Consider the following 15,000-nt stretch of genomic DNA (forward strand, 5'->3'; position numbering starts at 1 on the left):
GATCTCTTTTACTCTTATTTTTAACATTCAATAATAAAAAAACTTTATTACGAAATGAAAATCAACCTTTGAAGTTTATATATATTTTTATTTTTCTACCAACTTTCTAGAAGCTACAACCGCCTCAGTACAACTAACTCGGAACAATCTTAAATACAAATACATAGCATTGGTCCTTATATTTTTATTCAAGCATAGTTTATCATAAAATTTAATTGATAACAAAAATAAAATTGTTTCATCTCAAGTCCAATTAAATTACGACACAATTCTTCCCAATATAATTGAAACATAACCTCAAAAAACAACTTCTTCACTTTCATTGGTCTGCAATCTGTAGTACTACTTCAAATTATAACACGAATCGGAATACAATGATCTTTAGTCCATACGTAAATATTTTTATTATAACGTGCTATTATAAATCAATTACCTGCTACAATCATTGCCATCATGCGTTTGACAGTTGACTACATAGTTATGTGCGTGTTTTATCGGCCTTACAAGGTATAACATTAAAAACATATGTAATTATTTATATTTTGTATGATTTTTCTATGTTAAGTGTGAAATGTTAATAAATATTACGTCGCAAATACACATGACTTAGCCTCTAGCAAAAATTGTTACATTTTTAGAATTTGTTAAAAACAAGGGTAGTTTTCCAATTACAGAGCATAATGCGACTCAGTGGCGCACAATGCCGAAGTGTGCTAATGCTTAATCGGAACGTGAATTAGTTTTCTAATGCACCAGCAGAGCGCGCTAAGTTCAGTGTTGAAAATAAAAATGGTCATACAAAAGTATTGGTCTGTAATAAAAATTTATTTTTAGTATTAAATATTAATATGAAAATGTATTCACATTTTATGTAGAGAATATAAAAAATAGTTAATGTTTATACCTTCATCCACTCTTACATTTACTTTTTAACAGGATTAACTTTTTGAGTATTTCGAAAAAACTACGACAAGACGAAAGCGCTCAACAATTAAAAATACTGATTACTGCATAACGATAACATAAATAAAATTTCGATCAATGCCAACTTAAAGAAAAAACACCTGTTAATTTTCTGTCACTGAGGTTGGTATCGATTGCACGCATCATGCGAAAGCAGTACTTTTGAGAGTGCTAGATTGTGCGAAACGTTGCTGTAGTTGAGACATTCAACGTTAAACATTATGCCGCATAATGCGCTCTGGTGCTGTTATTGGAAAACTACCAAGCATATTTTATACAGATTAAAAATAACGAGTGCTGATAATTAAACGTTCAAACATAATTTCATATATTTATAATAGAGAACAGAAACGATTTTAGTTTTTTTACAATTATTTGAATATTTCGATTACTTTATTATTGCTTTTATGTACCGCAATAATATATGTAAACATTTAAATTGTATATAAACTGTTAAGAGACGTAATTTATAATTATAAAAATTCAAACTACAGGAAGGGAGTCTGTGTTATTGTTAATATACCTACAAGTTAATGTTATTGTCGCAATCTAAATACTTTCTAGATTTCTACGACGAAAAGATTAGTTGCTTAAACGTAGGTACTAGGTACCTAAGGCTACTATAGGCTCAAATGATTTAATGGAAACAAAACTGTTACACACCTCCCATCCATATGAAAGTGTAACTCATTCACTAATTCAAATAGCATTATTATATTACTCGAATAATTATTTCGTGGTGGATTACGTATATAGTTATATCGATACAATATTTTATTTGAATTATAGTCTAATTGCGAATCATATCCGCAGAAGCATTGTCTATAAAGCATTCGCATAAAATACTTTTTATTTCTTGTCAAAGACATCAGTTAATTCGAATTTCCAGATTTTATTAGGTCCAATTTCCGTTACGTAAAGATGGGAGCCGTTTCTTGTAACCGCCAGAGAATGAGGATTAGTAAAACCCTGGAAGTGAAAAAATGTTAAATGTAACATATGTATGTACCTCAGCTTCCGAAGATTGAAATGGTTCTAATTCTCGTAAACACTATTGTAAAATATCTTATATTCATTCTTTAAGTGTATTTTACTGATGTTTATTAATAACAATGGCTTAGAACTGAAAAGTGAATTATTTTAATACTTACAGCGCTTGGTTCCCAAGTGTCCAATATATTTCCATATACGGCATTTACAGTAAAACCCCGTACAGCGATGTTTTGAGAGGTCGGACCATTAACAGCATAAATCATATCATTATGGGAAGCCACGGCAAAAACACGACCTAGAGTGGGATCTTCAATTACAGTCGCCGCTTCAAACATATTCACATAGCTCTTCAACCCAGCTTTGGGGCATACAATTCTCATATTCTCTCTGTCAGCCACGCAAACTACATCCAAGCTTTCCAACAAGGTGACACTGTGTGGCAGGTTTAAGGTCAGGGTGTCGGAGAATGAGGGTATGGCGAATAATAAAGTTCCAGCGGCATTGAATTTTAAAATCTGATTGTTGCAATACCCATCGGCAACAAAAATTTCACCCGTTGTAGCGACAGCTACTGACGTCGGCATACATAACAGTACCCTACGTCTATAAGGGTAACCAGCAGTAAAGGCCTCTCCGATGGTAAGGCTTGGATATTTGTGATTGTTCGGTGTATACTGCAATTTAAATGTATCAAAATTAAATTTAATCTTTGTAAACTAATAGACAAATGCGTGACTTACGACGTGATAGGATTCTAACCTTGAAAACTTGATGTTTAGCCACGTCAGTTACCCACACGTTGTCATGATGGTCCACAGTTAAACCATGGGGCATATAAAAGGCATATGCCCCCCAACTATGAAGCACAGAACCCGTATGAGGGTCGAGTACCAATATGGTATCTTCAATAATGGGACCTTTATCGAGATTCTGATACACATTCGATTCATTGAAAGTACTGAAATCATATCAGAAAATTATTAATAAATCAAACTTATTCTTATGTTTTTGAAAATAAGAGATTGGGTACTAAAAAGTTTTACGATCGCTTGCACCAATAATTTTTGATTAATATTATTTTACTTTAAAAGGAAGTACACGAGTTATTTCAAAAGAAAGTGCTAGTATACCTAACATGCAAATGTTTATTAGTTTGTATCTGCGAGGTACCTTTCATCCCACACTCTTTCGGCTCGGTGGAAGATTACGGGCTGTCCCAAAGAATTTATTGAGACAGCAGTTATTTGTCCCACATTCAGAGACTGTTGTGGCCAGTCTTGAACTTCTTGCGGTCTTAACACAATTTCATCTTTTGGCTGCAATAAAATGCGATTATTTAAATTGCAGACAAAGTGCACTAAGTCATTTTATTAATGCAAATATTCTCACCGCGTGTAGGTCCAGATTTTTTAAAACATTTCTTCATTACCGTAACTAAAGTAATCGGCATTGTCTCTAACGGTTTCCGGCTCACATTTAATTCCGTGAAAAGTGAGAAACAACAAAATTAGGGGCCACATTTTTAAGAGACTTGTTATAATTTGTACGAGTAATTCGTTTTGCTGTTCCGGCGATTGTATTGATTGCTGGCTTTTTAGATAAGTTGGGTATTAGTACGCATGCGCTTTTCAGAAATGGATTTTCTTTTTATGAAACTTGATCTGAATTCAAGGTCGGCGTGTAGAATATAAGGAATTATGAAAATAAAAGCACACATAAATAACCACACCTTTATTAAAAATTCAACAAAATTGGTCTTAAGAAACGTAAATGTACACGTCTCGTTTGGGATTGGATCAAGGCGTCTTAGGCTAAATACGAAAATAGAAGCCGAAATTTAATTTCATTTTCTACTAAATCAGTCTCAGGTGTTCGTTAGAGTTTAGCACATTCGAAGTTGGGTAAGGCATTTGCTGGGAGAACTTAATCAAATTAATCAATACGTATTCATTGACCCCTCCATTGTGAAGCCGGTTGGTCCCATATATAACCAGTTTCTGTCATGGAGCAGACAGCGTTGTAATATCGCCCCGGACTTCGGCAGTACGACCACGAAGGACACTTGCATCTAAATAATGTTTGGAATTCTTCCTTGCACACTTCATTCCACCAACACGTTCTCTGCGATTACATCAAACAACACCAAAATTATTTATATTAAAATTGTATACATACTAATAGTTTTTGCTAACGATTTATGTTACAATCTAAGTACGATAACCATAATTAAAAAAAAAGTATCAACTTAACCTATAACAAAAATAATGAAGTATTATATAAATGAAATTTGTTTAAACTTTATATACAAAATGGTAAAAAATATAATAAAAAATCATACCTCGGTAACATATTCTTTCACAGAACGATCGGAATAGCTTCTTTTGGTAATAGCAGCCCCATCAAACATCGTATTAAACATAAGAATGAACGCGATCGTTACATATTGCGCCTAAAACAACACCAAATCAACATTTTCCTTCACAGGATCTGTTTATTTTAAGGTTTCTTACCTTAAGCATAGCAGAATCTATAAATAGCTGTCACAACGCTTAATATTTCACGCCCCCTGACGGAGCTTACAGTCTGCGCGTGGGGTGATACGTATCGTATTGATATATAGACTTAACAGTTTTTAGGGCAGAAATACCGCATGGATATTTGTTATTGAGGCTTTAAAACACTGCTCCACCGAATGTTTCGGCGGTCACATATGTTTACTATATAAATTTTATGAGCTTTCTCGATAAAGGTAAAGTTGTATTCTTTTAGATCTTTAATGGCTATTCAATATAATATCGATAGATTGAGGAGAAGACACAATACAAATAAAACACAAAAATTCTAAATAAATAGGTAAATAATAATTTATTCTTAAATCTTAAATAAATTTACAAAAAAACCACGTCATTCTATTATCTAATAGGACTGTGACTAAACAATTAAATAGAAATGCAACAAATTATAGATCTATTAATAAATTATATCATTCAGTAATACCAACATTGTAAAATCAACAAAATCCATTTCTCCTTTAATCAATGGCACTTTAATAAATATGGCATAAAAATAAAAACCGTTTAATTATATTAATTATCTTAAAAAAAAAATCATCAACCTATGTATAACTGAAAGTAACTTAAAATTACAAAAATATAAAACTCAATATAAATGCTTATCACAAACATTGCCCAATGAATCAATACGTATAATAGACTAAATTTGCATCAACTTTGGTTGAAAATTAACACTACATTTTGGGAATTGCTACAAGATCAGCCAGTATAAGTCGAGAGCCTACCACTAAACTGTTACATCGCTCTGAACATCATTTTGTTATCGTTGCTCTCTTGCTCCTGCCGTCTGTGGAAAGATTCCGCATCTTTTCTGAAATGACAAATATCTAATAAGATGTATATTATAAGTGTCATTTACTCTCAACAAAACCTGGAATTAAAAATACCAGTATTTATGTGGAAACCGTGAAAAAAAAACCAACTCACGAATATTTGTTGTTTGAGGGTTGAAAGAAACTCTTAGGGCACAAACGGTAGTAGGGCCAGCATTCGCCCCCTGATTCACCGGCGCGTTGTGCCTCCACGTATTCAGATAACATCTCAGCATACGGAGATTTATTCGGACTGTTCACATATAATTTTGTCTATATTTTTACATTGCAAGTAGTGTGGATAAGAATTTAATCAATCGAGGAATGTTCAAAGTCAATAAGATAAAATTTTGTATCGATAAGTATGACTGTCGCCAAAAACTTCACTAAGTTAAAGACGATTAATTGTATATAAAAACAAACTGATAAACAAGTCATCTCGTAAGGAAATCTGTATTAATATTAAAAATGTATTTAGCTATATATAATTGTTTTATAATAAACACTTATAATGTAGTGGATAATGAGTAATACTCGTTGTATACCTGAAAAACAATTTCATAACTTCGCCAAGAAAGCCAAAGTTTCTTAGTGGGTGTGCATGGACTTCACAAATAGCTCGCAGGAGACATTCCTTGCCGTCGAGTCCAAAATTTGCCAACAAATCTTCAGCGATGCCATACATGAGGGCCCTTTGAATTAATTATCAATCATTTTAATAGAACAGTCTTATTATATATATATACATAGTAATTAAAATTAAAAATCAACATAAAATAAGATATAAATTACGGAGCTTTTTTGTGTTATTAAACAATTTCTTGGTAGTTTGTAAATATAATTTATTTTCAAAGGATATAAGTATATCCTTTAAAACCATCATGTTACAAATGAAGTACAAGAAAGAAAAAAATATAAAAGATTAAATATCCGGAAAAAATTCAATGCAAAAATATTAATATATACAGAAAAGTCATTAATTTACCTACAAAATTATTATTATGTAATAATCAAATCAAAAAAAATAGAATCTTTTAGAAGGAAACTGAAGAATTTATGTAAATTAATAAAAAAAATTGTTCCGTTCAGAAATGTCTATGTTTAAGTCAGGTAAAATATTAAAAAAAAGGTTTGTCTATTACATTTATGTTGTTCAATGAAATTGCGTAACTATGATACAAATGAATTTAAATAGTTCTTGTCGTTTCATGGCCGTGTATTGAATTAGTGAGTGTATTTATTGTGTGAAAGTGACAGACGATTTTACGGTCACGTCCTAAAGGCTTACATAAAATTCGTGTGGTCCCATGCTGGCTGGATTTTATATCACTATGCCACTATACAAGGACGCTTGAATTATGTTCGTAACGGTTTTTGTAACGGTTGTCAAACGTATTTTTACATAGTTTATTTTTTTGCCGTTTTACCGTAGTGCTATATTTCGCTCTTCAAATGAGCTGTTCAACTCCTCGCCGTAATTTTTTTTAAAGAATATTGAGTATTTTCTACTTCATAGTTCAAATTTATAGCAAAAGAAATTATCAAAGCAATTTCGACATTTATATTCAGAGGAAACTATTTTTTACGTATTATTTTTACCATATTTTTTTTCACTTCCCTGTCTTACAAAAATAAAGCGTTTTTTCGTGTTATTTTTTTGACCATATTTCTTTTACCTTTCGCCTCCATGAAATTTGTCAAGAACCATTCTCTCTGTTTCTGGGGGTATTGGTTCATTTGTAGATCTCTTTCCTCTCCTGTTGTCTAGGTACTGTCCTACATATTCAGCCATAGCTGATGCTGCAGCTCTACCCATAGATCTGGCAAAGATAGGAGGCAGATCCCCATAGGGATTCTCATTGTCCGTCAAACCTAACTTGTCGAAATCAACTGTAAATTATGATAATACAATTACATTCAAAATTTTTCAAAAAATATTACAGAAGGAATAAAAAAAAACGTCAAGCTAAGAGGTTCTAAACTCTTTAAATACCGCATTAAATTTAAATACATTTTTTATCTTGTAGAACATGTATTTTTATAAACATTGCTTACTATTTCACATTTTAAACACATAAATATTGTTATTATGTTCTTAATCACTTTTATGGCAGTTTTATTTCACATTTTTGACAAATAAATATTGTTGTATTTAATTCGTAAATGTTCGCAAATAATAATTCAGAAGTATGTATACTACTCGTTAGCTCGCACTACGCTATAATTGTATAATTATTAAGGTACATTTTCACCTTCACAACTTAAAACTATTACAAATTAGTTATAATTTACTACTTGGAAGTCCTGAACTACAATAAAATGTTTTAGTAATCTACGGTATACATTATTACAGATACGTACAAGTAATTATTCAATAGTTTAAAATACTTTTTGATACGCAAAAAGTAAACAAAGATCTATATTCTGCTAAATAATTACTATTAATTTTTTTTCTTTGCATCTAACAACTTAAATCTACGTACGCAATTCAATATAAATCTACCTTATGATAACTACTTAATTAGGTTAAAACGAACTACTTTCTACGACTTCTAAAGATCTACTGGAACTTTGAATATTATAATACTGACTTTTCCACTCCAGTTGATACATAACGGTACCTGTAAAGTGCTTAAATCTTAAGAAAAAAAATAAAAATTCACTATTTTCTTTCGTTGCCATGAAACATATAACTAATTCTATCAGTATAATCACGAATGTTTCAATAACATGATTGTATAAGGTTTAATTTAGCCTTCAGACTTACTTGAGAATGGAAAACTGACAGTCATATTAGAGAGGAACCCCTTCGGGGGATGCCGTACGAAGGGCATTGATATCGATGGTGTAATAGCCATTGTGGTTCCTGGAGGTAGAGCCAAGCGACCATCATTTGTTATCCAAAGTATCCTCTTCTGTCTAGAGTGCGGAATGTTCTCCTTGGAAACTCTTTGGTGGGTCTCGGGAGACGCTATGGGCAAAAGCGCAGCAAGCGCTATACTGAGTATTACACGAGGTATTCGCTCCATTGTTATCTGTAAGTAAAATAGACTTTTAAAATTAAAAATACATTAGGACGGCACAACAAAAATACATTAAGGAGGTTATATACAATTTTAAAAATTAAATTGACATCCCCCAATTGACAAATTTATTTAGTAAAACACATGTTCTCATTATTGCTGAGCAACTCTTAAAATTTATTGAATTTTTCTTTATAACGTACTATCATAAGCCATAGCAAAATAGCGCTGTTATGGATACAAAATACTGCAAGCACCTACGAATCAGAGGTGATCGCGAATACGACATAGACTTAGAAGAGTTTATTAAAGTTCTAGAGAAACAATATAAATTCGACTTCAGGTCTTTGCCGGAATGGAAGAAACTAATAGAAATAATGTATGTAGTCCGAACTCAATACCGAAATAAACTTAAAGAAGCTGCAAAACGGGAATTTGAAATTATAGAGACCCTCAAAAAAGAATGTTTAAAACCTATCGAACTTAGTAATAGATTGGCAAGGGTAGCAAAAAAATGGGAACTCTTGTATTCTAAAAAGAAAAAACGCGAGGTCACACCAAGTTACCAAGACATCTTTATTTTTAATGAGGAACTAAAAAGTGACCTCGAATATGTGTACGAAGAAAGTGACGTTAAATCAACAGCACATCCAAACACGGAAGTGATACAATCAAAGGACGTGCTGGTAACAAAATCAGATAGAGATTCAGATTTGAAATCAATCAGCTCACCGCAACTTCCGGTCGTCGTTTGCACAAATCAACATAAAAAACTTTCCTCTATCGGTTCAAAGTATTCAGCATTATCCCCCATAGGAAGTAAACATTTTTTAACCACAATCAAATCGGATTCAGATAAAGATAATATTGTTTTCTGGCGTCAAATTAAAGATATACGAGTTAGTCCTGGTGAAGTGGCTCTTGATATAAATAAAAATAAAAAGCAAATCCTTAATTTATCTATCACAAATCGCAGCACTAAATATTTACATTTGCGGTTCCAAAGTATTGTGGATCCTTCTTGCTTCAAAGCTTTTACTATTACCCCCGCTACGCCAGTAAAATTATGGCCTGGTTTGACGTCTGTCTTTAAATTGATGTTTAAGCTTAAACAGTCTATGGAAGCGACAGAAATTAAATCGAAGCTGTGCTTTAAAGTTGGTTTTAATGTTTTATTCGAAGGGAAAGAAGATATATTATTCCACGTTCCTATTGTTAGCAAAACTGTTGGAGACAGCACTATTTCTGTCATTAAAACTGTCAATATACCTCCAACTTATCAATGGCATGTGTCGCGCAAATTTGGATATCCAAGAGGTTTAGGTTACGTCTGTGTCATAGGTGACAGTAAATACGATATGTATGTACGAAAGAGAGATATGTCTTATGATCTTGAAGATAGTAATGACTCGGTTAAAGTGGTCAGTCCAGATTCAGAGAGCCAGGTTCTAAGAGAAGAAGATATCGACAGAGATCTCCAGAATGAAACCTTACTAAATCAAAAAGTTACACCTATTGACGACACGGCAAATGAAGAAAATGTAATTACACCGTTAGATATTGTTGTACTCTTGCTGGAAGACGTTCTAGATCTAACATTTCAGCCATTTGTTTTTAAACACACTCATTTAAAATTACTACCAAAATGTAAGAAAATATTCGAAATATATCTAACAAAGTCAGACCACATTGGGTTTTATAATGCATATTATGATTTAGAATTTCAAAATTCACATACACATGAAGTTGTAATCACCAAAACTATAAAAGTTTTCGCTGAGATTCTTCCTCCTCCCATAACAATAACGCCTCAAATTTTGGATATGACACACTCGCCAATAACGTTTGGCTTTTGTAGAGATTATTTTACAATTGTCAACAACCATAATGTATGTCCAGTTACTGTCACAATACAAACAACAACCAAAATGCAGAGGATATTTAAAATTACACCAATGGTAACTTTCATCCCTGGAAAATGCTGCACTAAATTTGAAGTGAGCTTATGTCTGCAGAATTTTAAAGAAAATGATTTAAATGAACTATCATATTTCTCAATAAAAATTGTTATAAGTGGCGACAAATCTATTTATAGTTGTTTCCCACCAATTTTTTACGAAATCATAGCACCTTGTGCAAAAGTATTTAAGCGAATTTATGGAAAGAAATATTTTCGTGACGTCTCTGATTCCGATCAATGTATAACATAGCCTAAAAACGACTTCATCAAATATACAACATAAAATTATCATCAAACGATCGTAGTTAACAATAATTAAACACAAACTCACTGCGTTCAAATGAAATACTTTATATAGTGAAAAGTCGTAACTAACTTACCTGGCTCATAAAAATTGCATTAACAAGTGAAGTTTAAGGAATGTTGCTGTAGACGACAAGGATTACCTGCTGACCAACTTCACGTGTGGGTCAGCGAGTACATAATATCCAGTTCAGATCGACCGACCGGTTTAACAATCGATTATAAATCTGCGAAGATGCTACAGTCGTGAGATATACCCTAAATGGAATTGTGGTTTGATGACGCCTCAGATTTAATCGAATATAAAGTTAGGTACATGTCTCATAGTCGTCTTATGACGATATTATCACCCATTGGTATAACTCAAATATATAAAGCGTTGAATAACGTTACTTCATCACTGTAAATTACTCTGATATATGTAACACGTCAATAAAATAAAAATTGTTGCTTAATGAGAATCTGTCAATTATTTCGTACACTGGCTAGTTTTATTCGTTATAAATTATGGAAGTAACAATTAATAGGATTAGACATTAACTCAGTAACCGAGTTTGAAACACAATAAGCCATAAATTAACTTAAATAGTGCGGTTATGATTAGAAATCATTAAATTTTAATGACAATGATCCCTGAGCGAACAACCGTTACATTGTTTATGCATTGTTTCCAAACAATTGACAGCTTGCGTGTAGACGTGTTTTAACTATTTTCGGAATTACTTATGTTTTAGAAAAGTAGGTGCATTTCAAGAGTCAGTGTGGTGGATATGAGATTTTCCGTGTAAAATAATATACTCTTGACGGACATGACCTTGTTCCGTTCCCTGTTTTATATTTACGTGTCGCATATCGTGTTTAAAATATGTATAATAAAATACTGTTTACACTTTGACACACTTCAATTTGTGTTACTCGACGAATAAAATATAAAATCTAGAAAGACTTGTTAGTCGATTAACATTTTTCGGCAACTAATAGAAATGATTCATTAAAATTGTATCGGTTTTATAGAAAACATCTAGCGCTCGTTTAAACCTACTTATTATTCTAACATCGCCACACATATTACGAATGCGTTATCGCTCCGATTGAAAATCGATAAAGCATCGATATATTTTGGAGTGTAATCACGAATTATTTTGCATGCATTCCGCGTATTACTTTCGCGGATCTTGTTTTTTTTAACAAAACATCGGCCAAATAATGCAATCACCTACGTGATTGATGGATTTCTAATTTGACTTATTTCTTTTTTTTTGCTATATATTTTCATTCGCACTGGAATCGTTTAATATTTTGCGAATATCAACGTTTCATTTGCTGGGACTTATTTTTTATACTGTAAGGGAACCAAACGTGAATTTGATAGTTATAAAATATTGTTCATATAGATACCTCATTTAAATTCATTTGAAGTTTTTTTAAATGTTAATTCACCGATCACATTTTTTGCCAATTAATAAATAATTCAAATAAAAAGTCATTATTGTTAATTAATATATATTATTTTTTTATATGGCCATTAATGTAGCAATGTCTAAGGTTCGAGAGATAGCACTTAAAGGTATCTTTCGATTACAATCAGTCTTTATAGAATCCAGTTAGCAAGATATTAAACTTTACAGAAATAAAGACTATCAACTGGACGTAAGAAAAATTAATATCGAATAACATTAAATAAGACCTACATAGATTATTATCAGTAGTAATAGATAGTTTGAAAAATAATCACTTTAATAGTATGTTATAAGAACGAGGTAGACAAATTCGGTCAATATTTTTGCACAGAAATATTAGAAATGAGGGGGAACTCTATATCTATATCTATATATATATATATATATATAGATATATATGTATATATAGATATATATACATAAAGCCAATGTTTTAGGTCACCTGAAGAAAATCTAGATTTACAGAAGCATTGTAAAGTCATACAAACACAAATCGCGCAATTTCATCTGCCAAATGTGTTATTGTTTTATCTTGCGGTCCGTTTTATTACTCTATGGTCATAATTTTAGCTTCTCTCCTTAGCTTCCGCACGCATCTATACCTACCTCCAAAATAAATATATATATATATATATATACAATCGTATATAACAGGCGTGTATAATAGCCGCTATTTAAAGCTGTCATGAAAAGGTATGATAATAATTTGAGTATGTCGTTTTATGATATATTTAATCGTTTTTAACATGCGGTCTCACACCTAAATAAAGGTCCAGCTGTCAATTAAGTCATAATTTATGTTTAAGAGTAAAACGATTAAACGTACTTGTATTATTTTCAACAATATGATTTAGGTGACGGTTTTACAAGCGGCATTAATGTATTAAACTGGTTTCACATAATTTAACCGACACAATCAACCTGTTCGTACAATTGCAAAAATAAAAAAGCGTTAAGAACGAGGACATATAAAAACTAAAGTCGCTGAACGTAGGTAGAGAATAAATGAAATCAGAATGATAATTAAATTGAACCTGGTAATTTATCTAGCACGCTATATTTATCAGTCGGCAACGATAAATGCCAACTAATTGCAATAAATTTTCTTATTCGATTTATTCGACTTAACTTAACTTACCGGTTAGTACGATAAACTCAACAACTTACCGAATCGGAGTCACGTATCAGCACTAAAGGCACAGTACACAGGGTGTGATTGTTCTTGGACACTCAATCACTTAAACGTCCCTGCCGGGCGATCATCACAAAATGTAAGTTCAGATAACAGCTCCACTATACACCTGACAATGTTGTTACGCTGCCAAAATTTCGCTGAATCGCACACGCTCATGCATAACAAATACTATGAAATTTGACATCCTTTAAAAAAAAAAAATTCAAAACGATTTTCCCTGACATCTATATCAAAATTAACACGCGCTGTCCCCCGAGTCCTGCGATCGTCTGTACGTTTAAGAGTTGTATTGACGACTTTGTATTCAGTTGCCGCCAAAACTCTCTTTGCTAATTCTGATGCACGGGGCGTTCTTCGCTTTCCTCTTGAAACAATGGAGTGGCGGTTCCCGGGGTGACGGGGTCCTCATCGTATCGTGCCAGGAGTTAATTGATCATGGCTGTAACAAGTTGTCTCGCTGAGTCGGCTTACCGGTATGGAATGAACCCGTGCGCACAGTAATCGAAGCCTCGCGAGTTGGCCACTGGGTTAGCGGTGCTCCTTTCCTGCTAGCAAGTCTTGCAAACGCGCTTTGGACTAATGAAACTGGAAATGATAAATTGGAATCAGTTATTACCTTGTAATTATATGACATTTTTTATTTCGTGAACATTTAATGTTGTCGCTTCACGCGTATAGAATTTTATTATCAAATTTACAACGGATTATAACGGTTTTGAAAATATTAAATTATATCAATTTAAATTTTCTATAGCTAAATTCAACTTCGAAAAGAAAATTTTAAAAACAACTCTAAACCTAAATCCTAACTCAAATCGTAACTTAATCCGTTCAGGACATTAAAATATTGAACATCCTCAATAATGACAAAACTTAGCATACAATTTATGTGCCATATCATAAATATCTCGCAATACCCATCTTTAAACGCGCAAAATATATAAATGTAAATTTTATGTAAACACAGGAAAGTAACTACCTTTCAGAGCACAATTACTTAGGATTACAGCTATTTCTTATTCTTTACGTGATTTTAAATTTAAAACATACCTAACTTAATTTGTAACCAATATTTGATAGAATACATTTGTTACTTTATATATTATAGCCACATATAATATTTTCTTATTAGATAAATCTAAGAATTTCTTTCTCCAAAGTAAACGGGTAGGACTCTTAATAGCATTAATCGCAATTATGCCGGTTATTAAGTCATATTTATTAATATTATTATTTCAAGTTTTATTATGGTTAGTATAGTTTTGATATTATTATAATATAAGCAAACAAATATCTAGACTTAGATCTAGATTACACTACTCACGATTTTTTACAATAGTTCGAACAGGAAATTTTTGAATTATGAAATATAACCTTAATGTCATTAATCTGTGATAGGAAATATTTATCATGAATATTGTAGTCTCGTATTATCAGGTAAATATATAATTTAAAATAGGTACGTAATGTGTATTGAAAACATTTAACATTCTCGATGTTTGCCAAAAAGTGCAAATTAATTTATTTATTCCCCTTTAGTCATCGAAGATGGCGCTGCAAATGTCAACTTTCAATCTTTAGCGATTCAAATTCAAATGCAAGCGGAAACTTAACCAGGCACCCACAATCAGTATAAATAATGCATCTTACGCCATTCTCATGGTAATTTACTGTTTAGCCCACATACAATAGAATATGAAAATTGCGAAGCTTTTGAA

At 32.1% G+C, this 15,000-nt stretch overlaps 3 protein-coding genes across 4 annotated transcripts; 1 reads left to right on the forward strand and 2 right to left on the reverse strand.

The window, feature by feature from the left end:
- Window positions 1–67: 67 nt before the first annotated feature.
- Window positions 68–3,553, reverse strand: LOC116771887 (peptidyl-alpha-hydroxyglycine alpha-amidating lyase 2-like). The gene is given in 6 exon segments (XM_032663879.2): window positions 68–1,932; window positions 2,115–2,630; window positions 2,716–2,914; window positions 3,127–3,272; window positions 3,346–3,374; window positions 3,377–3,553. Coding segments are annotated over 6 exon segments (1,110 nt in total). The 5' UTR covers window positions 3,477–3,553; the 3' UTR covers window positions 68–1,812.
- A 1,293-nt stretch (window positions 3,554–4,846) lies between these two features.
- On the reverse strand, window positions 4,847–13,847 carry LOC116772169 (uncharacterized). 2 transcript variants are annotated; one of them, XM_061528159.1, is made up of 6 exons: window positions 10,705–10,874; window positions 8,109–8,376; window positions 7,018–7,231; window positions 5,887–6,033; window positions 5,457–5,594; window positions 4,847–5,340 (listed from the first exon to the last, which is right to left on the reverse strand). In XM_061528159.1, exons 1-6 carry the CDS (start codon window positions 10,711–10,713, stop codon window positions 5,265–5,267), a joined length of 852 nt encoding a protein of 283 aa, XP_061384143.1. In that variant the 5' UTR covers window positions 10,714–10,874; the 3' UTR covers window positions 4,847–5,264. The 2 variants fall into 2 exon arrangements, with proteins under 2 accessions (XP_061384143.1, XP_032520142.1); XM_032664251.2 differs by lacking the exon at window positions 10,705–10,874 and adding an exon at window positions 13,255–13,847 and having other exon boundaries at window positions 4,848–5,340.
- On the forward strand, window positions 8,525–10,711 carry LOC116771964 (uncharacterized). The gene has a single exon (XM_061528158.1). It carries the CDS (start codon window positions 8,598–8,600, stop codon window positions 10,572–10,574), a length of 1,977 nt encoding a protein of 658 aa, XP_061384142.1. The 5' UTR covers window positions 8,525–8,597; the 3' UTR covers window positions 10,575–10,711.
- Window positions 13,848–15,000: the final 1,153 nt, after the last annotated feature.

The sequence above is a fragment of the Danaus plexippus genome (assembly GCF_018135715.1).
Source record: "Danaus plexippus chromosome 16 unlocalized genomic scaffold, MEX_DaPlex mxdp_23, whole genome shotgun sequence".
NCBI classification, from domain to species: Eukaryota; Metazoa; Arthropoda; class Insecta; order Lepidoptera; family Nymphalidae; genus Danaus; species Danaus plexippus.